The sequence below is a fragment of the Leptodactylus fuscus genome, chromosome 5, assembly GCF_031893055.1.
Source record: "Leptodactylus fuscus isolate aLepFus1 chromosome 5, aLepFus1.hap2, whole genome shotgun sequence".
Taxonomy (NCBI): Eukaryota; Metazoa; Chordata; class Amphibia; order Anura; family Leptodactylidae; genus Leptodactylus; species Leptodactylus fuscus.
In genome coordinates, this window is record NC_134269.1 from 149,269,862 (window position 1) to 149,295,390 (window position 25,529).

A 25,529-nucleotide genomic window follows, 5' to 3' on the forward strand; every position below is an offset into this window, starting at 1 on the left:
TTCCCTTCAGAACTGAACTGGTCCCTTGAAAAATGTGTTTTGGAAATATTCTTGAAAATTTGGAAAATTACTACTTGACTTGTAATTCTTATAATATCTGAACAAAATGAAAGGGTGATTAAAATTTGATTGCTACATAAATCAGAGACATGGCTAATTATATTTATGAAAAAATTTGGGTAGTATGACTTTTTATTTGAAAGGGCCCGGTCCTTAACCAGTTAATGGCCACTAGCATACAGGTGACATGTAGAGAAACATGTGCTGCTTATTACTGCAATTACACTGCAAGCAGTTGTCCCATAAGAAATCGCCATATAAACCCTGCAAGTACTCTGCTGGTGCAGCTGCTTATAAAGGGCAGATCGGTACAGGACTGCTGTCTGCACGGCACAGGTATGCATGCCAGTCCTGCAGCAGCTGTACAGTACAGCCACACTACTGTACTGCAGCCACAGGAAACACTCGCTGGGGGCAGCAGAGAGCAGCGCTCGGAGACACGGGTCACGTGGGCCAATTCCTGGAAAGTTCCTGGAAAGCAGCCTTTGCATTTACCAGATATGGGGAGGGAGAGACAGTGGAGATCACAGACGGGGGAGGGAGGGAGGGTTGCGCACAAACTGGGACTGGCAATAAGGAGGTGGAATCACAACTAGCACACAAACAAAGCCACGTTACTGCTGCACAGATCAGCGAGCGGATGGACGTGCTTGTGCGGTGGAGCCCGGGCAGTGAGTGACGAGTGGCCCGCGTGCTGTGTATGTCTATATGTATGTATATACATGTCTAGTGCTGTGACCTCAGCCGCACTGTGCTGGGGGCGCCCTTGTCCACACGTCTAACCTGTGCTGGGGGGTAGTGAGGGCTGGAGACAGCTGGGGTTGTGTGAGGACTCAGCCGCCGCCTGCTTCCTAGACAGCCCGAGGATGCTGCTCCTGCCGGGCTCTGTCACATGTCCTGGGCTCACTAGATACAGTCCTGAGCAGACGTGCAGCGTTTCCTCACCTGCAGGCGCGGTTATTACCTTGTGAATGCTATAAACCGCACCATGTGACTTTGCGCCATTATGCAGGGTTTTAGGGCGACCTGTGCAAGAATTCGGCTAAATGACTTGTGGATTAACAAGAACTGGAAATCCTTCAGGTATCTGTATTGGGGCTGAGACAGTAAATGGTGTTTCTAATACATATTAGTGACTGAGCTGTCTCCACACACCTGTCTATGTAAGGATTGGGAGGGGGCTGATATTGGGGACCCCCGCCCTATGGGTAGGTGCAGAGTCTCGTCTATGACGGCTCTATATATTCTGGCTGCTGGAGATGTATGTATTATATATATGTAATAGGACATGGAGGATGTGCACGTCTAGTCATAAATCACATGGCAATGTAATGGGGTTTCTCACAATAATCCCTCATTTTTAGGATTAGGCTGCTGCCGAGAAGACGCAGTTCCCGATCTTCCAGCTGCCACTCTATAGGGGGCCACAACAGACAGTGACATGCGGTGTAACACTCTGGGATAAAACTGCGGCACAGGACCGGGAAAAAAGCGGAGCTACTGCGAATGACTCTGAGGTCGCCTGACACGGCTGACAGCACCGGTACCATAGATAACGGAGCCGGGCACCCGAGTACCCCGCCTGGGGACACTCAGCGGAGCACGGACAGGGACGAGCACATCGCCATGTCTATGAGAGAGCTGCGCCGGTCAGGTAAGTGTATGGTGTGTGGCTACCTGCTGAAGCTCGTAATGGATTGTTAGAACATATACAGCACTTTGTCATATGGGATGCAAAAAATCATCCGGCAGTGTCAGCGAGTGAAGGGTATACAGTATATACTGGGTGCTTACTTACTGGTGTGAGGTCGGTCAGGTTGTGCGGAGAAGTGACCCTGTCAGCGCGCGGGAAAGTGATAGGTTTACCTCACAAACTTGTGTGCAGATGTGAGGAGCTCTGTGCAGAAACTGTATTGTAATGGCGCTCTTGTTTATCACACAAGTAACTGTTTTATTAACACTGGCACTGAGCACAATATTAAAGTGTCACCTGGCCCTCCATTAATGTCTCCTATGATACATTTAGTGTCACATGCATTACCATGGACATGCTACTATAATACAGAACAGGCTGGACTAAAGGGGGGGGGGGAACCCTTAGCAGGGAGACCTACATGACTGGGCTATGCAGGAGAGGGGATAGGAATGGGTTAACTTGGCCATTGGGATGCAGCAGTGTTGCTAAGGGGAGGGGGGGAAGGAGGGGGAAAAGTGGGGGGAGGATATATATAGTAAAGGCTTGGCACCAGTCCAGAGGGAGATAAGAAAGTGTCACAGCCTGTCACTCTACTGTCTTACCTGTCTCCCAGGATGGCCGACATTGAGGCTATGATTTCTCAGCTCCGTGCTGAGGCTGCCTCCCGTATGGCTTCAGCAGCAGCTGTCTGGTGTGCTGCAGGCAGTGGCGGATCCGGGCTTTGCGGGGCCCTGGGCAATTGACTTTGGTGGGGCCCCACCTACCTGGGGTCCCCCCCCCAGGATTTAAAAAAAAAAAAAAAAAGCCCTAAAAATGTTTTTGAGGGTTTAACTAGTTAGCGGTGTTTGACCAACTTATAAAACTGATCTTATTTGTGTACTATTATAGTAGTTTCTAATGTACTAAATTAGCAGCCTGAAAATTTGATGCGTTGGCACTATAGGTAGTACGCATTGACTGAATTTTTTTATTAAACAAAATAATGCGTTTTCTGTGTATATCTTCATGTTTTAGCTGCCTGCTCTCAGGGGGGAGGGAGGCAGGGCTAAGTACACGGGAGCGATCCTGTCTGTAGCTGTTCCTGTGTTTGCACCACACACGTGACCTAGCTTCCTGAATGTCCCCTGTATTCTGTGTTTCATTACGATTCTGGGGATACCAAATTTATATGGTTTTATTTACATTTTTAACCCCTTAAAAAAATCCAAAACTGTGTTAAAAAATGTTACTTCTAAAAGTCGCCATATTCTGACAGCCGTAACTTTTTTTTTTTTTTTTTTATACGTCTGTGTACGGGGATGCATGGGGCGTCTTTTTGTGGGGTTGAGTGTACTTTTTTGTTCTACCATTTTTTGGGAAATGCTATTTCTTTGATCACTTTTTATTCAAATTTTTATCAGACTCAACAGTGAAAAACCGGCGGTTTGGCGCTTTTGACTATTTTTCCCGCTATGGCATTTACCGTATAGGAAAAAATATTTTTATAGATTTGTAGAGCGGTCGATTTCGAACAAAGGGATACCTAACATATGTATTTCACAGTATTTAACTATTTTTGTGTTCTAGGGAAAAGGGGTGATTTGAATTTTTAATACAGTACTTTTTAAAAATTTATCTTTTTTTTTTTGCATTTATTAGACCTCCTAGGGGTCTTGAACCCCAGGGGGTCTGATCACTAATGCAATGCATTACAATGCTAATGCTTTGCAATGCATTGCAAAAAATCATTTCTTTTGCAGGCTGCATAGACCAGCCTGCAAAAAGAGGCTGCAGACCGGCTGTCATAGAAACGTGACATCGGCCCTGGAGATTGCTCCAGGCGCCGGCGATCACCAGCAAAATGGTGGCGCCCATGCACCGCTGGAAAAATGGCGCCCGTGGCACGGGAGGAGTTAATGCCTTCGATCGGTCCGGGGACCGATTGGAGACACTAGAGCCGGTTTTCTAGTGCGTAAAGCAGTAGACACCCGGCGGCTATGGCGGGCTCCCGGGTGGTCGCCATAGTTACACACCCGGCATGCGCCATACTATTACGGTGGATGTCGGGAAAGGGTTAATAGCGCTGCTGACCGTCAGTCAAGGGCTGGGAGGAATCCGTGAGTGCAGCGGGGCCTACAGCAAGGGAGGAGAGCCCCTCCTCCCTCTTCAGTGGAGTCAGGAATGTGACGGCCGGCGGCCGTTTGGCTCCAGCTGGAGCTCAGCGCGGATTGGAGGAGAGGGATGCCGGCATCGATTGGTGAATGGTTTGGTATGGGGTTTTAAAAGGGGGGGGATTGAGCAGCAAGGAACCCTAAGAACCTGCTGCCCCTGAGCTTTTATAGCGGCTGGGGGCAATTGTCCTGGTGCTAAAAGGGATTTAAGGATTTTGGTTATGTTAGTGGATTTTGGGCTTCGAGGACCTCCTACATCATTTATCTGGTGGTTAGCGGATAGGCAAGTTTTAGTGCCTATGGGCTTAATGTTAGGGCTATTGATGTCTGGCACTTTAAGGGGTAAATTCATGTTAATGTATGTTTACATAATAAAATGGCGGCTGTGGCCAATTAAATCCACTTCTGTCTCCTGTGATTATTAAAAGGGAGCAACTTGCGTATGCCCAAGTCAAGTACTATCCAATTGTCCAACAGAATTGGGGGCTTTGTTATTGGTCATAAAGACGGCAGTACATGGACGGCATCTTGTTTGGGTAGCTGTACTTTGACTAGACTTCTCTATTTTTGGTGAAGGTAATAGATTTATATTTTTAGGAACTGTGCATTTGGTTTTAATGGGAATTAATAGCATACCTTATGTTCACACATTAAGGATTTACCTGTGGACTTGCCCAGGTAAAATCAATTACAGTACAACAAAGTGGATGGGACTTCAGTGGAAAAGTGACCCTGGTGTAGGTAGTAAATGTTGCAGAAGTGTAATGGATTTTACCACTGTGGCCCTGCATATAACACATAGGGACAGATAAATTAACAAATACGCACCAGAACTGCGCCGGAACAGCAGGGTGGGCCTTGTATGTGGGTGGGGCTTGCTATGCTAAACTGAGTCAGAAATTGCAGCAAAATTGTCAAACTATAGCAACTGAAGTAGTCTAAAAATACAGCAGATTACAGACTGCATTAGACTTGCTGGGAAATGTGACGCAGTTGAAGACCTGTTGGACAGTTTTGCTTATTTGCCCCATAACTTACTGTGAATCTGCATTGGACAAACAAGGAACATCATTGTGGACTACAATGTTCTGCCTCTCATTTGCCAATCAAACCATTTTCAGTTTATCTTTTTTATAACCACATATGAGATGTTTTGTAAAAATTATTGGCAATGTTAACGTGCCAATATGAACATAAGCTTACACTAAAGTAATGCTAGGAAGAATAAGGCTGGTTTTATCTTCTTATTAATCTTCATGGGGGGGGAAAATAAGACTATATTGCTTAATGTCAAAACCTACAGCAGTTGTGTGTACTACATATAATGCATGTGTTGTCATAGTGTACTGTACTACACATATACTGGCAACATACTATTGCTGCAAGTCAATAACTATGTAAGTTGACACAAACTGGATGGAAATCCTTATCTCTAATCACTCACAAAACAAGATAAATGCCCAAGTCTTTAACAAACATAGCTCCATGCCAACTCAATGCAATTTAAGGATGAGATTTGATAAATAGTTTTGTGAATTGTAGCTGGCAATAAGATTATAAAATGCTTGTGATCTAGGTATTTCATCTTGGTATAAAGATGGCTGTCATATGTCATATAAAATGGTTCCTGTATCCCACAATACTGAGTTTGGTAGTAGCATGAAAAAAAAAAAAAATTGCTAACGTTGTCCCTTAATATTGAGTTTGTTAAAAGTAAGAACATGGGGTCGGGCCCCGAATTAATCTGCTACAGTCCATAACTGGTGTAGGTTTCAGGTATAACACAAGCCAGATTTCTGGTGTAATGCTGGGTCTGCGTCTCTGCCCAAAATCCGTTTTTTAAACTCAAAAGCTGATTTCAAACGGTTTGTTTTAAAACCCATTGATTTGAATGTGTTGTAAAACCCATCCGCATGTCTGTTTGGAGAGTTCAGTTTGGTATCTACTCTTTTGAACGGAAAGTCTGACTTGCAGTATATTTCTCCCCCCCCCTTTCAAAACTTAAGGATTCCAGATGGACAGCAACCAATCATGTGTTTTGGGTTTTTATAATATTGAGGTCTATGGAAAGCAGATTACAAACAGATGGTAGTCATATATATATATATATATATATATATATATATATATATATATATATATATATATATATATATATATATATATTTTCTTTGTAATCAGTGTATATAGACTGATTTGGGTATCCACTGTGTATCAGTTTGGAATCCTTTGTGCCAAACAGTCTTTCTCTTAAAACTGTTTACAAGCAGACTGATACCAGGTGCAGGTGTGGACCCAACATAAGTTACAATAACTCTCTAGGGCAGTGGTGTGCCCACCTAGGTAAACAAACCTACACCAGAAAACATATGGATGGGTTAGTGACTTTCCTCATTCTATAATGAGCTGGCAGGTGGAAGTAGCACGGTTCTAACTTCCTCCTAGAATTTTGAGGGTGTGAGTACATAACTGTAGGAGCAGTCTAGGTTTGTATAGTTGTTTCCTGGCTGATATCACCAGTAATATTTTTTTATTTTTTTGTGACTTAACAAATGTTGCGTGTCTGCTGTGTTATGCTGTTTTACAAACTCTTTATGCAAACTAAAAGATCATTGATGGAATGAAGTCAAAATTAAGGGGTTTATGTAACTAGTTGGCACAAAAAGACCAAATGTTAATGGCTATTGGTATGTGTATAGTCTGATCCATGACATTGAGCTTGCCTTTATTAAAGGGAGTGTCCTTAGAATCCAGCATACCAACCCAGCCCTGCAGAAAGGTTTTGGGTTATCTAAATAACTGTTTTGGTGGTGGTGGGGGGGGGGGGTTTGTCCCCCCACCCCCACCCCCCCTTATGAAACCTGTGCCAATGTTTAGAAATAAATAAAAATTACTGCTAATTTTGTCAGAGCTCTCTGAAGCAATAAAGGTGTTGCCACTGCTCCACAGGTGACAGCGCTGCTGCTGCTCCAAAGAGCTAATTTGCATATTGGCAAAATCTGGAAATGCAACCTACAGTTTCTGCTTTTAAATATATATGTTGTGTTTAAAAATAGTTTTTGGTTAGTACTTGAAATTTTATATAGGGACAGTGCAAAACAAATTTGTTTCAATCTTTGAGATTTAGCAATTGATAGAAACTTATGGATGACACATTACAAGTAGAATGAATATTGCACAACAGAAATGTTACAATTTCTTCACCTTAATAACAAAAACCTTAGGTATAAAAGTGAGTTAAGTACTCTTGTCATAAAAATACATTCCAAGCTATCCATTGTCAAGCACATGCCCTTTGTAAATTGGAAAAGGTGTATGTACTGCAAAACAATGACCACTTGATTCATATACAGTAGATTAACATCCAGCTACAGTTAAACATTAGAGATGAGCGAACACTAAAATGTTCGAGGTTCGAAATTCGATTCGAACAGCCGCTCAATGTTCGTGTGTTCGAACGGGTTTCGAACCCCATTATAGTCTATGGGGAACAGATACTCGTTAAGGGGGAAACCCAAATCCGTGTCTGGAGGGTCACCAAGTCCACTATGACACCCCAGGAAATGATGCCAACACCTCTGGAATGACACTGGGACAGCAGGGGAAGCATGTCTGGGGGCATCTAACACACCAAAGACCCTCTATTACCCCAACATCACAGCCTAACAACTACACACTTTACACACTCAATACCACCTCTCTGACAGTAGGAAAACACCTTGAAACATGTGTATTTGGCACTTGGAGTGAGGAGAGCTTGTCACCAGCAGTGAATTTGGCCCTTGTAGTAAGTTGAGGTTGGCACCAACATTTGTTTTGAAAATCAGGGTGGATTGAGCCTCTAACCAGCAGAGTTTGGGCAAATTCATGGTGGAGGGAGCCTCTAAAAACCCCAGTTTGGACCAATTCATGGTGGAGGGAGCCTCTAACCAGCCCAGTTTGGGCAAATTCATGGTGGAGGGAGCCTCTAAAAAACCCAGTTTGGACCAATTCATGGTGGAGGGAGCCTCTAACCAGCCCAGTTTGGGCAAATTCATGGTGGAGGGAGCCTCTAACCAGCCCAGTTTGGACCAATTAATGGTGGAGGGAGCCTCTAACCAGCCCAGTTTGGACCAATTAATGGTGGAGGGAGCCTCTAACCAGCCCAGTTTGAACCAATTCATGGTGGAGGGAGCCTCTAAACAGCCCAGTTTGGGCAAATTCATGGTGGAGGGAGCCTCTAAAAAACCCAGTTTGGACCAATTCATGGTGGAGGGAGCCTCTAACCAACCCAGTTTGGACCAATTAATGGTGGAGGGAGCCTCTAACCAGCCCAGTTTGGACCAATTCATGGTGGAGGGAGCCTCTAACCAGCCCAGTTTGGACCAATTCATGGTGGAGGGAGCCTCTAACCAGCCCAGTTTGGACCAATTCATGGTGGAGGGAGCCTCTAACCAGCCCAGTTTGGACCAATTAATGGTGGAGGGAGCCTCTAATTAGCCCAGTTTGGACCAATTAATTGTGGAGGGAGCCTCTAACCAGCCCAGTTTGGACCAATTAATGGTGGAGGGAGCCTCTAAACAGCCCAGTTTGGGCAAATTCATGGTGGAGGGAGCCTCTAACCAGCCCAGTTTGGACCAATTAATGGTGGAGGGAGCCTCTAACCAGCCCAGTTTGGACCAATTAATGGTGGAGGGAGCCTCTAACCACCCCAGTTTGGACCAATTCATGGTGGAGGGAGCCTCTAACCAGCCCAGTTTGGACCAATTCATGGTGGAGGGAGCCTCTGAAAAACCCAGTTTGGACCAATTCATGGTGGAGGGAGCCTCTAAACAGCCCAGTTTGGGCAAATTCATGGTGGAGGGAGCCTCTAAAAAACCCAGTTTGGACCAATTAATGGTGGAGGGAGCCTCTAACCAGCCCAGTTTGGACCAATTAATGGTGGAGGGAGCCTCTAAACAGCCAAGTTTGGACCAATTCATGGTGGAGGGAGCCTCTAAAAACCCCAGTTTGGACCAATTCATGGTGGAGGGAGCCTCTAACCAGCCCAGTTTGGACCAATTAATGGTGGAGGGAGCCTCTAACCACCCCAGTTTGGACCAATTCATGGTGGAGGGAGCCTCTAAAAACCCGTTTGGACCAATTCATGGTGGAGGGAGCCTCTAACCAGCCCAGTTTGGGCAAATTCATGGTGGAGGGAGCCTCTAAACAGCCCAGTTTGGGCAAATTCATGGTGGAGGGAGCCTCTAACCAGCCCAGTTTGGACCAATTAATGGTGGAGGGAGCCTCTAACCACCCCAGTTTGGACCAATTCATGGTGAAGGGAGCCTCTAAAAACCCGTTTGGACCAATTCATGGTGGAGGGAGCCTCTAACCAGCCCAATTTGGGCAAATTCATGGTGGAGGGAGCCTCTAAACAGCCCAGTTTGGGCAAATTCATGGTGGAGGGAGCCTCTAACCAGCCCAGTTTGGACCAATTAATGGTGGAGGGAGCCTCTAACCAGCCCAGTTTGGACCAATTAATGGTGGAGGGAGCCTCTAAACAGCCAAGTTTGGACCAATTCATGGTGGAGGGAGCCTCTAAAAACCCCAGTTTGGACCAATTCATGGTGGAGGGAGCCTCTAACCAGCCCAGTTTGGACCAATTAATGGTGGAGGGAGCCTCTAACCAGCCCAGTTTGGGCAAATTCATGGTGGAGGGAGCCTCTAACCAGCCCAGTTTGGGCAAATTCATGGTGGAGGGAGCCTCTAAAAAACCCAGTTTGGACCAATTAATGGTGGAGGGAGCCTCTAACCAGCCCAGTTTGGACCAATTCATGGTGGAGGGAGCCTCTAAAAAACCCAGTTTGGACCAATTCATGGTGGAGGGAGCCTCTAACCAGCCCAGTTTGGACCAATTAATGGTGGAGGGAGCCTCTAACCAGCCAAGTTTTGGGAAATTCATGGTGGAGGGAGCCTCTAACCAGCCCAGTTTGGGCAAATTCATGGTGGAGGGAGCCTCTAAAAAACCCAGTTTGGACCAATTCATGGTGGAGGGAGCCTCTAACCAGCCCAGTTTGGGCAAATTCATGGTGGAGGGAGCCTCTAACCAGCCCAGTTTGGACCAATTAATGGTGGAGGGAGCCTCTAACCAGCCCAGTTTGGACCAATTAATGGTGGAGGGAGCCTCTAACCAGCCCAGTTTGGACCAATTCATGGTGGAGGGAGCCTCTAACCAGCCCAGTTTGGACCAATTCATGGTGGAGGGAGCCTCTAACCAGCCCAGTTTGGACCAATTCATGGTGGAGGGAGCCTCTAACCAGCCCAGTTTGGACCAATTAATGGTGGAGGGAGCCTCTAAAAAACCCAGTTTGGACCAATTCATGGTGGAGGGAGCCTCTAATTAGCCCAGTTTGGGCAAATTCATGGTGGAGGGAGCCTCTAACCAGCCCAGTTTGGACCAATTAATGGTGGAGGGAGCCTCTAACCACCCCAGTTTGGACCAATTCATGGTGGAGGGAGCCTCTAACCAGCCCAGTTTGGACCAATTAATGGTGGAGGGAGCCTCTAACCAGCCCAGTTTGGACCAATTCATGGTGGAGGGAGCCTCTAACCAGCCCAGTTTGGACCAATTAATGGTGGAGGGAGCCTCTAACCACCCCAGTTTGGACCAATTCATGGTGGAGGGAGCCTCTAACCAGCCCAGTTTGGACCAATTCATGGTGGAGGGAGCCTCTAAAAAACCCAGTTTGGACCAATTCATGGTGGAGGGAGCCTCTAAACAGCCCAGTTTGGGCAAATTCATGGTGGAGGGAGCCTCTAAAAAACCCAGTTTGGACCAATTCATGGTGGAGGGAGCCTCTAACCAGCCCAGTTTGGACCAATTAATGGTGGAGGGAGCCTCTAAAAACCCCAGTTTGGACCAATTAATGGTGGAGGGAGCCTCTAACCAGCCCAGTTTGGGCAAATTCATGGTGGAAGGAGCCTCTAACCAGCAGAGTTGTGGGAAAGCAGGGTGGAGGGAGCCTCTAACCAGCAGAGTTGGTGGAAATCGGGGTGGAGGGAGCCTCTAACCAGCAGAGTTGGGGGAAATCATGTTGGAGGGAGCCTAGTATTAGCAGAATTGTGCAACGCTTATGGTGGATGAGTGAGGATGCGGAGGAATTGGAGAGGTTGAGTACAGACATGGAGTTTCATGTTGGGGTGCTTTACACAGGTGGGCACAAAAATGAAGGCTCTATCCAGTGGTGGTTCATTTTTATCAAAGTGAGCCGGTCGGCACTCTCAGCTGACAGACGGGTGCGCTTGTCAGTGATGATGCCACCGGCTGCACTGAACACCCTCTCAGATAGGACGCTGGCGGCAGGACAGGACAGCACCTCCAAGGCATATAGGGCAAGTTCAAGCCACAGGTCCAACTTCGACACCCAATACGTGTAGGGCGCAGAGGGGTCGGCGAGGACAGGGCTGTGGTCGGAAAGGTATTCCCGCAACATGCGCCTATACTTCTCACGCCTGGTGACACTAGGACCCTCCGTGGCGGCACTTTGGCGAGGGGGTGCCATCAAGGTGTCCCAGACCTTAGACAGTGTGCCCCTCGTTTGTGTGGACCGGTGAGAACTTGGTTGCCTACTGGAGGAACTGCCCTCCCTGCCGCCACTGTCACATGCTGGAAACATCTCCATCATATTCTGCACCAATTGCCTGTGGCAAGCATTGATGCGATTGGCCCTCCCCTCTACCGGAATAAAAGACGAGATGTTGTTTTTTATACCGGGGGTCAAGGATAGCAAAGATCCAGTACTGGTTGTCCTCCATGATTTTGACAATACGCTTGTCGGTTGTAAAGCACCCCAACATGAACTCAGCCATGTCTGCCACAGTGTTAGTTGGCATGACTCCTCTGGCCCCACCGGAAAGTTCAATCTCCATTTCCTCCTCATCCTCCATGTCTACCCATCCGCGCTGCAACAATGGGACGATTCGAAGTTGCCCGGAAGCCTCCTGTATCACCATCACATCATCGGACAACTCTTCTTCCTCCTCCTCCTCCTCCTCCTCCTCCTCCTCCTCCTCCATTAAACGCAGTGAAGCGGACAGATGTGTGGACCTACTCTCCAGCTGTGACGGATCGGATGCTATCCCTAACTCCTCTGTGTGATCTGAGTTATCCCTGATGTCAATCAGGGATTCTCTCAGAACACACAAGAGCGGGATTGTAAGGCTCACCATCGCATCCTCAGAGCTCACCCTCCTTGTGGACTCCTCAAAGACCCGTAGGATGTCACAAAGGTCTCTCATCCATGGCCACTCATGGATGTGAAACTGAGGCAGCTGACTTTGTGGCACCCTAGGGTTTTGTAGCTGGTATTCCATCAAAGGTCTCTGCTGCTCAACCACTCTATTCAACATCTGAAACGTTGAGTTCCAGCGTGTGGGGACGTCGCACAAAAGCCGGTGTTGTGGCACATGCAGGCGTTGCTGGAGAGATTTTAAGCTAGCAGCGGCTACTGTCGACTTGCGAAAGTGGGCGCACATGCGCCGCACTTTCACCAGTAGCTCTGGAACATTGGGGTAGCTCTTTAGGAAACGTTGCACCACTAGGTTGAAGACGTGGGCCAGGCATGGAACATGTTGGAGTCCGGCAAGCTCCAGAGCTGCTACCAGGTTCCGGCCGTTATCACAAACGACCATGCCTGGGCCCAGGTGCAGCGGCTCAAACCATATTGCCGTCTCATCGAGGAGGGCATCCCTCACCTCGGAGGCAGTGTGCTGTCTGTCCCCCAAGCTGATCAGCTTCAGCACAGCCTGCTGACGTCTACCAACGCCAGTGCTGCAACGTTTCCAACTCGTAGCTGGGGTCAATCTAACAGCGGAGGAGGAGGCGGTGGCGGAGGAGGAGGCGGTGGCGGAGGAGGAGGCGGTGGCGGAGGAGGAGGCGGTAGAGGAGGAGGAGGAGGGGGGTGTTCTTCTCGTGTCCCTGCCAGGAATGTTAGGCGGGGAGACGAGGTACACCGGGCCAGTTTGGGAAGCAGTCCCAGCCTCAACTACATTCACCCAGTGTGCCGTCAGTGAAATGTAGCGTCCCTGTCCGCATGCACTTGTCCACGCGTCGGTGGTCAAGTGGACCTTTGTGCAAAGCGCGGAACTAAGGGCCCGCCTGATGTTGAGTGACACGTGCTGGTGCAAGGCGGGGACGGCACACCGGGAGAAGTAGTGACGGCTAGGGACGGCATAGCGAGGTGCCGCAGTTGCCATCAGGTCCAGGAAGGCGGGAGTTTCAACAAGCCGGAACGCCAACATCTCCTGGGCCAGCAGTTTAGCGATGTTGGCGTTCAAGGCTTGCGCGTGTGGGTGGTTAGCAGTGTATTTCTGCCGCCGCTCCAATGTCTGAGAGATGGTGGGTTGTTGTAAAGAAACGCTTGATGGTGCAGGAGAAGGAGATAAGACAGGACCAGGGGAGGATGAGGTAGAAGTCAACAAAGTGGCGGAGGCAGATGAAGTGGTGTCCTGGCTCGTCCTCTGGAGTGCATCGCCAGCACAGTCAGCAGTGGCAGTGGCAGAGGCAGAGGCAGTGGCAGTGGCGTGAACGGCAGGCGGCCTTTGTCCTGCCGTTGCTGCCTGCCACTGATTCCAGTGCTTGGATTCCAAATGACGGCGCATTGAAGTGGTGGACAGGTTGCTCTTCTCAGAGCCCCTAATCAATTTCGAGAGGCAAATTGTGCAGACAACACTATATCTGTCCTCGGCGCATTCCTTGAAAAAACTCCACACCTTCGAGAAACGTGCCCTCGAGGTGGGAGTTTTTCGGGGCTGGGTACGAACTGGAACATCTTGGGAGATTCCGGGTGTGGCCTGGCTTCGCCTAAGCTGCTGACCTCTGCCTCTAGCTACCCTTTTTGGTGCTGCACCTGCCTCAACATCCACACTACTTTCCCCGCTTGACATCCCCCCTGTCCAGGTCGGGTCAGTGTCCTCATCATCCACCACTTCCTCTTCCAACTCCTGTCTCATCTCCTCCTCCCGCACAATGCGCCAGTCAACTGGATGCCCTGACGGCAACTGCGTCACATCATCGTCGATGAGGGTGGGTTGCTGGTCATCCACCACCAAATCGAACGGAGATGGAGGAGACTCTAGTGTTTGAGCATCTGGACACAGATGCTCCTCTGTTAGGTTCGTGGAATCGTGACGTGGAGAGGCAGGTTGAGGGACAATGAAAGGAGCGGAGAACAGCTCTGGGGAGCAGGGACAGTTTGGGTTATTGTTCTGTAAAGCTTCGGAATTTTGGGAGGAAGGAAGACAAGACTGTTGGGTAATAGGAGGAGAGGAGGCAGAGTCTGACTGGCTGCTGGACAATGTGCTGTAAGCGTTCTCTGACAGCCATTGCAAGACCTGTTCCTGGTTCTCGGGCCTACTAAGGTTTGTACCCTGCAGTTTAGTTAATGTGGCAAGCAACCCTGGCACTGTGGAGTGGCGCAATGCTTGCTGCCCCACAGGAGTAGGCACGGGACGCCCTGTGGCTTCACTGCTACCTTGCTCCCCAGAACCATTCCCCCGACCTCGCCCACGGCCTCGTCCACGTCCCTTTCCGGGAGCCTTGCGCATTTTGAATTCCTAGTTAGAAATTGGCACTGTATACCAGTAGTAAAAATTGTGGGTGCACGTAACCCCAATATATTCTTTGAATTCCCAGTCAGACACTGGCACTATATGGCAGTAGCAAGAAATGAGGGTATTTGTATTCCCAATATACTCTTTGAATTCCCAGTCAGACAATGGCACTGTATACCAGTAGTAAAAATTGTGGGTGCACGTAACCCCAATATATTCTTTGAATTCCCAGTCAGACACTGGCACTATATGGCAGTAGCAAGAAATGAGGGTATTTGTATTCCCAATATACTCTTTGAATTCCCAGTCAGACAATGGCACTGTATACCAGTAGTAAAAATTGTGGGTGCACGTAACCCCAATATATTCTTTGAATTACCAGTCAGAAACTGGCACTATATGGCAGTAGCAAGAAATGAGGGTATTTATAACCCCAATATATTCTTTGAATTCCCAGTCAGACAATGGCACTGTATACCAGTAGTAAAAATTGTGGGTGCACGTAACCCCAATATATTCTTTGAATTACCAGTCAGAAACTGGCACTATATGGCAGTAGCAAGAAATGAGGGTATTTGTATTCCCAATATACTCTTTGAATTCCCAGTCAGACAATGGCACTGTATACCAGTAGTAAAAATTGTGGGTGCACGTAACCCCAATATATTCTTTGAATTACCAGTCAGAAACTGGCACTATATGGCAGTAGCAAGAAATGAGGGTATTTATAACCCCAATATATTCTTTGAATTCCCAGTCAGACAATGGCACTGTATACCAGTAGTAAAAATTGTGGGTGCACGTAACCCCAATATATTCTTTGAATTCCCAGTCAGACACTGGCACTATATGGCAGTAGCAAGAAATGAGGGTATTTGTATTCCCAATATACTCTTTGAATTCCCAGTCAGACAATGGCACTGTATACCAGTAGTAAAAATTGTGGGTGCACGTAACCCCAATATATTCTTTGAATTCCCAGTCAGAAACTGGCACTATATGGCAGTAGCAAGAAATGAGGGTATTTATAACCCCAATATATTCTTTGAATTCCCAGTCAGACAATGGCACTGTATACCAGTAGTAAAAATTGTGGGTGCACGTAACCCCAATATATTCTTTGAATTCCCAGTCAGACACTGGCACTATATGGCAGTAGCAAGAAATGAGGGTATTTGTATTCCCAATATACTCTTTGAATTCCCAGTCAGACAATGGCACTGTATACCAGTAGTAAAAATTGTGGGTGCACGTAACCCCAATATATTCTTTGAATTACCAGTCAGAAACTGGCACTATATGGCAGTAGCAAGAAATGAGGGTATTTATAACCCCAATATATTCTTTGAATTCCCAGTCAGACAATGGCACTGTATACCAGTAGTAAAAATTGTGGGTGCACGTAACCCCAATATATTCTTTGAATTACCAGTCAGAAACTGGCACTATATGGCAGTAGCAAGAAATGAGGGTATTTGTATTCCCAATATACTCTTTGAATTCCCAGTCAGACAATGGCACTGTATACCAGTAGTAAAAATTGTGGGTGCACGTAACCCCAATATATTCTTTGAATTACCAGTCAGAAACTGGCACTATATGGCAGTAGCAAGAAATGAGGGTATTTATAACCCCAATATATTCTTTGAATTCCCAGTCAGACAATGGCACTGTATACCAGTAGTAAAAATTGTGGGTGCACGTAACCCCAATATATTCTTTGAATTACCAGTCAGAAACTGGCACTATATGGCAGTAGCAAGAAATGAGGGTATTTATAACCCCAATATATTCTTTGAATTCCCAGTCAGACAATGGCACTGTATACCAGTAGTAAAAATTGTGGGTGCACGTAACCCCAATATATTCTTTGAATTCCCAGTCAGAAACTGGCACTATATGGCAGTAGCAAGAAATGAGGGTATTTGTATTCCCAATATATTCTTTGAATTCCCAGTCAGACAATGGCACTGTATACCAGTAGTAAAAATTGTGGGTGCACGTAACCCCAATATATTCTTTGAATTACCAGTCAGAAACTGGCACTATATGGCAGTAGCAAGAAATGAGGGTATTTGTATTCCCAATATATTCTTTGAATTCCCAGTCAGACAATGGCACTGTATACCAGTAGTAAAAATTGTGGGTGCACGTAACCCCAATATATTCTTTGAATTCCCAGTCAGACACTGGCACTATATGGCAGTAGCAAGAAATGAGGGTATTTGTATTCCCAATATATTCTTTGAATTCCCAGTCAGACAATGGCACTGTATACCAGTAGTAAAAATTGTGGGTGCACGTAACCCCAATATATTCTTTGAATTACCAGTCAGAAACTGGCACTATATGGCAGTAGCAAGAAATGAGGGTATTTATAACCCCAATATATTCTTTGAATTCCCAGTCAGACAATGGCACTGTATACCAGTAGTAAAAATTGTGGGTGCACGTAACCCCAATATATTCTTTGAATTCCCAGTCAGAAACTGGCACTATATGGCAGTAGCAAGAAATGAGGGTATTTGTATTCCCAATATACTCTTTGAATTCCCAGTCAGACAATGGCACTGTATACCAGTAGTAAAAATTGTGGGTGCACGTAACCCCAATATATTCTTTGAATTACCAGTCAGAAACTGGCACTATATGGCAGTAGCAAGAAATGAGGGTATTTATAACCCCAATATATTCTTTGAATTCCCAGTCAGACAATGGCACTGTATACCAGTAGTAAAAATTGTGGGTGCACGTAACCCCAATATATTCTTTGAATTCCCAGTCAGACACTGGCACTATATGGCAGTAGCAAGAAATGAGGGTATTTGTATTCCCAATATATTCTTTGAATTCCCAGTCAGACAATGGCACTGTATACCAGTAGTAAAAATTGTGGGTGCACGTAACCCCAATATATTCTTTGAATTCCCAGTCAGACACTGGCACTATATGGCAGTAGCAAGAAATGAGGGTATTTGTATTCCCAATATATTCTTTGAATTCCCAGTCAGACAATGGCACTGTATACCAGTAGTAAAAATTGTGGGTGCACGTAACCCCAATATATTCTTTGAATTCCCAGTCAGACACTGGCACTATATGGCAGTAGCAAGAAATGAGGGTATTTGTATTCCCAATATATTCTTTGAATTCCCAGTCAGACAATGGCACTGTATACCAGTAGTAAAAATTGTGGGTGTATATAGCCCCAATTCTATTGCTAGGGGACTTGCAGGGTATTTCTGGGGTGAAGGTGGGGGGGCACACCGTTGGAACGGGTATCGGGGTATATATCGGGTATACGGGAATACACTGACAGTGTATTCCATTCAGGATCCTGGGAAAGCTGGGTTGCGGCGATTGAGCCCGTCAGTGCCACGTTACACTGACAAGCTTCTCCCTGGAATTTAGCTCTTACAAGAGCTGTTGGTTGTCTTCTCCTTCCTATCCTAGCCTGTCCCTGCCTACCCAGAATCTAAGCCCTAGCTAGCTGGACGGAAACCTCCGTCCTCGGTGAATTGCAAGCTCAGAATGACGCGAAGCTGGGCGGCGCTGTTCTTTTAAATTAGAGGTCACATGTTTTCGGCAGCCAATGGGTTTTGCCTACTTTTTTCAACGTCACCGGTGTCGTAGTTCCTGTCCCACCTACCCTGCGCTGTTATTGGAGCAAAAAAGGCGCCAGGGAAGGTGGGAGGGGAATCGAGTAATGGCGCACTTTACCACGCGGTGTTCGATTCGAACATGCCGAACAGCCTAATATCCGATCGAACATGAGTTCGATAGAACACTGTTCGCTCATCTCTATTAAACATGTCAACAGAAATTAAATACAATTTGTGGGGAAAGCCTTTTAATCTCCTGATACTAGAGTAGGGGTCTCAAGTAGGTACATATAATCTATATCAACATTCCATTTAATGCTTCCTATTTTAGGGTATCTCCCATTTCTTGCCATGCCACTCCATTTTTGGTAATTCACATCTGCAATATTTACTGATGGCTTATTGTCGGTTAAGTCCTTCAGCTAATGGCATGGATGCAAAAATCACTGAAACGGCTATGGGAAAGCACGTTGCTTGAGCTGGCTGTAATTTTGTGATTACAATGCCCTTGTCTTAAAGATGACCTTTCACCACCTCGAAGTCCAGCTCTCTACATAAAGTCACTGATTCTGACACAACAGTTTGTGGGGTTTTTTTTGTTTTGTTTTTTTTTTTCATGTACATCCATCAAAGTTTCTATTCCAGAATAGATACATTTTGGGTGATTTACATAACAGTGTATGCATAATGATACAGAAATGTGAACATCAGGGGTTTATATTTTAAGCGTTGTTTATTGCTAAATATGACTTTAATCACGGCAACTAGCATTTCAACATGCCACAAAACGAAATCCAAACACGCATGTTCATTTTATGGACTCTGAGTTGACGCCTGAAGCAAAACATGAAATGCTAGTGTAAGTGAGGACTTAAAAGGTTTGGCTAGGTTTGAAATAAAAATAGATTTTTATATTTCCTAGAATAACATCTGTCCATGAGTTGTACATTGCGTTGTAGTTCAGTTCTAATCCCTAGAATAGGAATGATCTGAGATGCCATGTAAAACCCATAAACTGACATGGCACTCTGACGAGAACGTTTGTCGTTGTATTTTATAACTGTACAGGTCTGCCTGAAACTTTATATAGGTATATTAAGGTTATGCAATATAATCTAAACTAATAGAAGAAATGGCTGCACTGAATTATTAAAAATCATGTATTTCACTAATGTACAGCCAGCATCAGATCGGAGTAACACAAGACCTGTCAAGCACTTGAAAATGAAAGTAAGCTGTCAAACTCCCAGGGAGGGTAGCAAACACAACAAATGTTAGAATAGTGTGTACATAGACTCATTAAAAAATTATATATATATATTTATTTAAATTTGTGTGTGTGTGGGGGGGGGTAGTTTTGTAAAGCTTTGCAGCAGTTAGTCATACATTAGAACGAATCACCTCAGTTTATAGCCTGATTGTATTGACATAAATGATATTGTCAGACATGCCTTGTATAGGTCCAGTTGAGTGTTATAGTATTCATACTGGGAGTGGTGTAGAATCTATTGTAACGTTGTTGCTATCGGCTTTAATATATTATGAGGCTGAGGTCATGTTTGCCCTTGGGAGAATTAAATGCTTGGAATTGGCTCAAAATACTCAGCACTGAGAGAACATTTTATTTAAGGTGATCTTTCTCTGTTTTCCAAGTAATGCTTTATATTAAAGAGCCTTAGACCATTTCCAGGAAGTCTAGCGTGTCTTTATTGACTGATTCTTGTCTTGTGTTTAACTGTTTGTCTTTTATAGGCAATGTGAAAGACCTGGCATTCTGCATGTGTGTTGTTGAATAGGAAAGAGGGAAGTGCAGCTCTGGAGAGCAAATTTGTTACATCAGGAGTAAGAGCACTGTAGGCGTAACTCTGCTTGCTTACGCAATAGCTGTTTACAACCCTGCCGCACGACATATAACGTATTTTCTAGCAAACTTTATATGGATTTAGTGTTTATATAACTTTTTTTTTTTTTTATATATACACTCTATGCTGGCATTTGGAACTAGTCTTGATTCACTGTCATGGGACATGCAGATGTTTGGTCACATGTCTGGTTTGTGTTGCCTCCTTAAATATGCTGTCTGGTTACTTTTGTGTACTCTTGGCTACCTTGCATATGTAGGTGGCACTGAAGTGAGAATATGTAATGGCTATGCTGTGTAGAGATGTATAATTTTTTTTTTTTTTTTTTTTTTTTTTTTGGGGGGGGGGGGGGGAGAGTTGTGTTGGATAACCCCTTTAACTATATTAAACTAGCTGGTGCCCGCGACTTCGTCTGCGGTGATTGTAGAAGTGGGTAATGTTTTCGTAGTGTGTGTGTATAAGGTATGGGATATGAAATGTAACTTTTGTATCTTGTTTTTTCTGTAATTCAGAGAATACGTGAGACTTTTGTGTTGAAGTTAATTTGTATTTGAGCTGCTATACGGTGTTGTGAGAAACTTTACATAGTGTCTTTGGGACAGCAGTATTTGAAGTTAACCCTTTCCCGCCGATGGCATTTTTTTTGATTGACTCCCCTCCTTCTAAACCCCATAATTTTTTTTATTTCCCCGCTCCCAGAGCCATATGAGGTCTTAATTTTTCCTGGGACAAATTTTTCTTCATGATGCCACCATTATTTATTCTATATAATGTACTGGGAAGCAGGGAAAAAATTCAGAATGGGGTGGATTTGAAGAAAAAATGCATGTCTGCGACTGTCTTACGGGCTTTGGTTTTACGGCGTTCACTGTGCAACCAAAATGACATGTCCCCTGTATTCTGTGTTTCGTTACGATTTCGGGGATACCAAATGTATATGGTTTTATTTACATTTTGACCCCTTAAAAAAAATCCAAAACTGTTAAAATTATTTTTTTTTTTTTTGAAAAGTCGCCATATTCTGACAGCTGTAACTTTTTTTTTTTTTTGCGGGACTGGGTGTACTTTAGTTCTACCATTTTCGGGAAATGTTATTGCTTTGATCACTTTTTATTCAAATTTTTATCAGAATCAAAACAGTGAAAAAACGGCGGTTTGGCACTTTTGACCATTTTTCCCGCTACGGCGTTTACCGAACAGGAAAAATATTTGTATAGCTTTGTAGAGCAGGCGATTTCGGATGCGGGGATACCTAACATGTATGTGTTTCAGTTTTTAACTACTTTTATATGTGTTCTAGGGAAAGGGGGGGGGGGGGGGTGGTTTCAATTTTTAATCTTTTTTTTTTTTTTTTTTTTTGCATTTATTAGACCGCCTAGGGGTATTGACATGGGTGGGCGGTGTCGCAGATTGTCAGAGCGGTGGGGGTCGGCAAACATGGCTGCTCCGGAGCGTTAAAGAGAGCCTCCTGGAGTATCGTTAAGGTGAGGGGTAAAGTATATGTGATTGTGTGGGGTTAGGGGCTAGGCTGTAGAGGGCAATATGGACCATAGCAAGCCACAAAATTCAAAGTGTGTGAGATTGCAGAGATGGTGGTGTGAGTCTGGGTTTTGTGGGGGTCCTGGCACAAACGTATGTGCGCTATTGTGACAAAAAGTAGCCTATTGCGCAATCGGGTGTATTAACTATGTTTGTGGAAACTTTCAGCCAAATTGTTCGAGCGGGTTTTGAGTGATTGACTAACAAACATCCAAACCCATAAACTTTCACATTTATAATATTAATAGGATACATAACCACCCACCCACACTCTTCCAATAAAACCAGTTTTGTGGATTGGTGATTCTCAGATTTAACATTGTTAAATGTATCTATATATGATGAAAGTGTGGGAGAACGAAAAATTAAATGACTTATTGTGACCCTAACCCCATGTATTTTATAGATGTATTCAAATTAGTTTACAGATTTAATCATCCTGTGATGTAACCCTATGTGTATTGTTGACTCCTAGGACTTAATCCTTATAACTCATGGTATAATACAATAGTTCAAAAATAAATAAAACAAAAAACCTACTAGTTGGTGTATGGGCAGCAAGGTTCTCCCTGATACCTGGGTCATGGCTTGGTTTGCTTAGTGGGTAACTCTGCCCCTGCTATCAGGTACTTGGATATAGCTATGAATATGCTAATACCACATTTTTTTTTTTTTTTTTCTTCTGAGAAGGGGGTAGCTAATGTAGAAAAGTACAAAATATGCAATCAATGTTTGGCAGATCTTAAAGGGGGTTGTCCAGTATAAACTGATTAACTCCTAAACTCCCCCCCCCCCCACACCCCCCGCCATTTCTAATTTACTTCAATTAAAAAAAAAAAAAAAAATGCCCATATCCCTGGAGCGGTCATGTGACCACCCCAGGAACACCTTCTGATCCGGTGACGTTCCATTTCACCGCTTTCAAAAACAGAACATTACCATTACTCTTAGCTCCCTCCCCTCAATCCCATCAATACTTGCCAAGCCTTTGTGTTTGGGGATGGCTCCTCCCTCGCCTAGTAGTGGGTGGACTAGCTTAGCTAGGGAGATGTGGGAGGGGCTAGTAAAGGGCTGGATCCCTACAGTGGGAGGAGCCTAGCTTAGTGGGTGGGGGGTTGGGCTTAGTGAGATGGGGAGTTTTGTAACCGAATAAGAGGGGGGGAGGAGCTAGTGTAGCAGCTGAGGGCTCGTTCACATCTGCGTTCTCCTCTCCGTACTTGAGGTTTCCGTTTCCTGCCTAAAACAGAGGCAGGAGACGGAAACCTGCAGGAGACTTTCTCACCCATTCATTTGAATGGGTGAGAAAGCTGTCCGGCCGTGAGCGGCGGTGAGCGTTTTGCGCTCTCCGCCGCAAAACCGGGTTTTATAATCCGGACAGAGTCGGACATGCAGTACTGTGTCCGGATAAAAAAAAAATCCGGTTTCGCGGCGGAGAGCCTAAAACGCTCACCGCCGCTCACGGCAGGACCCGGTCTATGGTTTCCGTCTTCTGGCATGCAGAAGACGGAAACCATAGAACGGAGACCCTGAACGCAGGTGTGAACCTAGCGTCAACATGAAGTTACACCAGGTAAACAAGGGGAGAGAATTCCAGCAGCAACTGGAGACACCCAGAAATCACTCGAAACACTGGTAAAGGTATATGGGTGTATTAACCTATTAAGAGCACTAACTTTTCTTACAAATTCTGCCTGGAAAACCACTTTGTGGCATGGGACTCTTCTTCAGCTATGTTCATAGTCTACAAAAATATCTTACTAAGATTCAACCATGTTGCTAAACCTGTGAAAGGCTGAAACCACACGTTGCAGAAATGCATTTTTTTTTTTGTAGTTTTTTTTGAGCCTAAGCCCAGGAGTGGAATGAAGAATATAAAGGAAGCTCTTAGACATTTCTTTCTGTTAAATCCACTTTGAGGTTATCTAAAAAAAAAAAAAAAAAAAAAAAGCAACAAAAGCTGCATTTCTGCAGTGTGGGACCTCAGCCGAAAGGATATGCTTCAAGGGGTTTTGGGTTTTTTTTGGTTTTTTTTTTGTGGGGGACAGTCTTGGATCTCTATACTCTAGTCTATTGCAGTTAAAAAATGCTGCATTTTACAATCACTTTCAAGTGTATGGGATTCTAGAAAATCCATCCACACACTGCAGAAAAATACACAATATAAATGCAGCGATTTCCAAACCTTCACATTTTTGGAAATCGCAGCATGTAAATTATACCAACAGACGCAGTGGCTTCCCTATAGGCATAATTGACTTTCTGTGAAAGGCACTGCAGGAAAAACTACGTTTCTACAGCACATTTTTGCTGTAACCTGCTAAGTGATCCTTTAGCCTTAGACAATCCCCCCCCACCCCCCCCCCCCCCCTATGCAGCGGTTGCTGTTCATGTGAATAGAGCCATTGCTGTCTTTCCACTGGTGCTTGAATTTTATTTTTTTTTGTACTGGCATTTAATTTGCTTCATCTGAAACAGATCTGTCTGTTCAGGTAATAATTTAATTGTGTATCTCTATAAGCTATCATGTTGTGAAGTCAATTTTCCTCTAAACCTGGTTTAATAATAAACTTGCATGATGGTGACCTTTAACTTTCAGAACAAGATCTAAGATGTAATTGAGGTTCATTAGTCATAAGTGATGTATGGCAATCTCTGGACTGCTGGCCAGTCTTGTATATGTAGCAGTGCCATGGAAGATCAGGGCAAGAGTGGTGATCATTTTGGGTTTCTCTACACTAAGGGGCATTCCCACTACCGTTGGATGGCTATCCTGATGGGATCTGTTTAAAGAAAAGGAATTTTTTTTTTTTTTTAACAGATTCTATCAGAATCTGTAATGGATTATTAAAAGCTGATTTAACATTAAGTGTGTATAACCTGCTATATATATTTTTTCTGCTTTGAGCATGCACAGAAAAAGGACAGTAATGCGAAGTACAAACTAGAGTTTGGGTTCACTTGGGGCCCAAAAAACACAGGCTAACCTGCTTAAAAAGCAGTTACCTGTGGACCTACAGACTATAATGGGATCTGTTGGGTTAATGGCCTTAATGGGGAGAAAAAAACAAAACCTGACACTTCCATCATATGCCAATGTTTTGAATTGACTGAAGTCCCAATCTGTCAAAATAATGGATCTGTGACTGATTTGGTGAAAACTGACCCTAGCAGTCAGCAGATCAAAACTCCTATTGATTTTAATGGATTTGATCTATTTTTGGTGTCAACACTTTCTGATGGATGTTGGCAACAGACACTAACTGTAGTGTCAACACCTCTGAAGTTAATGACTGTTAACACAGCAATGGAAATGTCTTCATTTAACTGTGCATGCTTTGTGTGTGTATAAAGCAAACAAACTAACCATATGTTTGTTTCACAGGGTGGTATTGGGGCCACATGACGGTGAACGAGGCCAAGGAAAAACTGCAGGATGCTCCTGAAGGAACTTTTCTTGTTAGAGACAGTTCACATACAGATTACCTCTTGACTATATCTGTGAAGACCTCAGCAGGACCAACTAACCTGCGCATTGAGTATAGGGAAGGGAAGTTCAGGTTGGACTCTGTTGTATGTGTGCGTTCAAGACTGAAGCAATTTGACAGTGTCGTCCATCTTATTGAGTATTATGTTCTACTATCCAAAAACAAGAAAATAGAGACTGAGTCTCTTCCCAACAGGACAGTGCACCTTTGGCTGGTTAAGCCACTTTACACTTCTACGCCAACTCTGCAACATCTCTGTAGAATGGCTGTCAACAAATGCACAAACAAGATCCATGAACTCCCTCTACCCATGAGATTGAAGGATTACATAACAGAATACCGTTATCATGTGTAGCTGCTGCTGGGATCAGTTCATGCCAGTAAAACTTCCAAATCCAGCCAAAAGTGAAAATCTGGTCAATTCCAAGTAGTTTATGTTGCGTCATTTCATTTCAGAGTGATTGTCCTAGGGGTATAGTTGGGTTGTAGAGAGCAGATCAAGGTTGGTACAGCATCTGTTTTCTCCATACTTAAATGATGTGGAACAAGAATGTGATTCCTTA

At 44.8% G+C, this 25,529-nt stretch overlaps 1 protein-coding gene across 3 annotated transcripts; it reads left to right on the forward strand.

Annotated features, from left to right (window-relative positions):
- Positions 1 to 572: 572 nt before the first annotated feature.
- On the forward strand, positions 573 to 25,529 carry SOCS2 (suppressor of cytokine signaling 2). Of its 3 annotated transcripts, none has more exons than XM_075276324.1 (3): positions 573 to 762; positions 1,425 to 1,714; positions 24,864 to 25,529. In XM_075276324.1, exons 2-3 carry the CDS (start codon positions 1,567 to 1,569, stop codon positions 25,319 to 25,321), a joined length of 606 nt encoding a protein of 201 aa, XP_075132425.1. In that variant the 5' UTR covers positions 573 to 762; positions 1,425 to 1,566; the 3' UTR covers positions 25,322 to 25,529. The 3 variants fall into 3 exon arrangements, with proteins under 3 accessions (XP_075132425.1, XP_075132426.1, XP_075132427.1); XM_075276325.1 differs by having other exon boundaries at positions 573 to 758; XM_075276326.1 differs by having other exon boundaries at positions 573 to 735.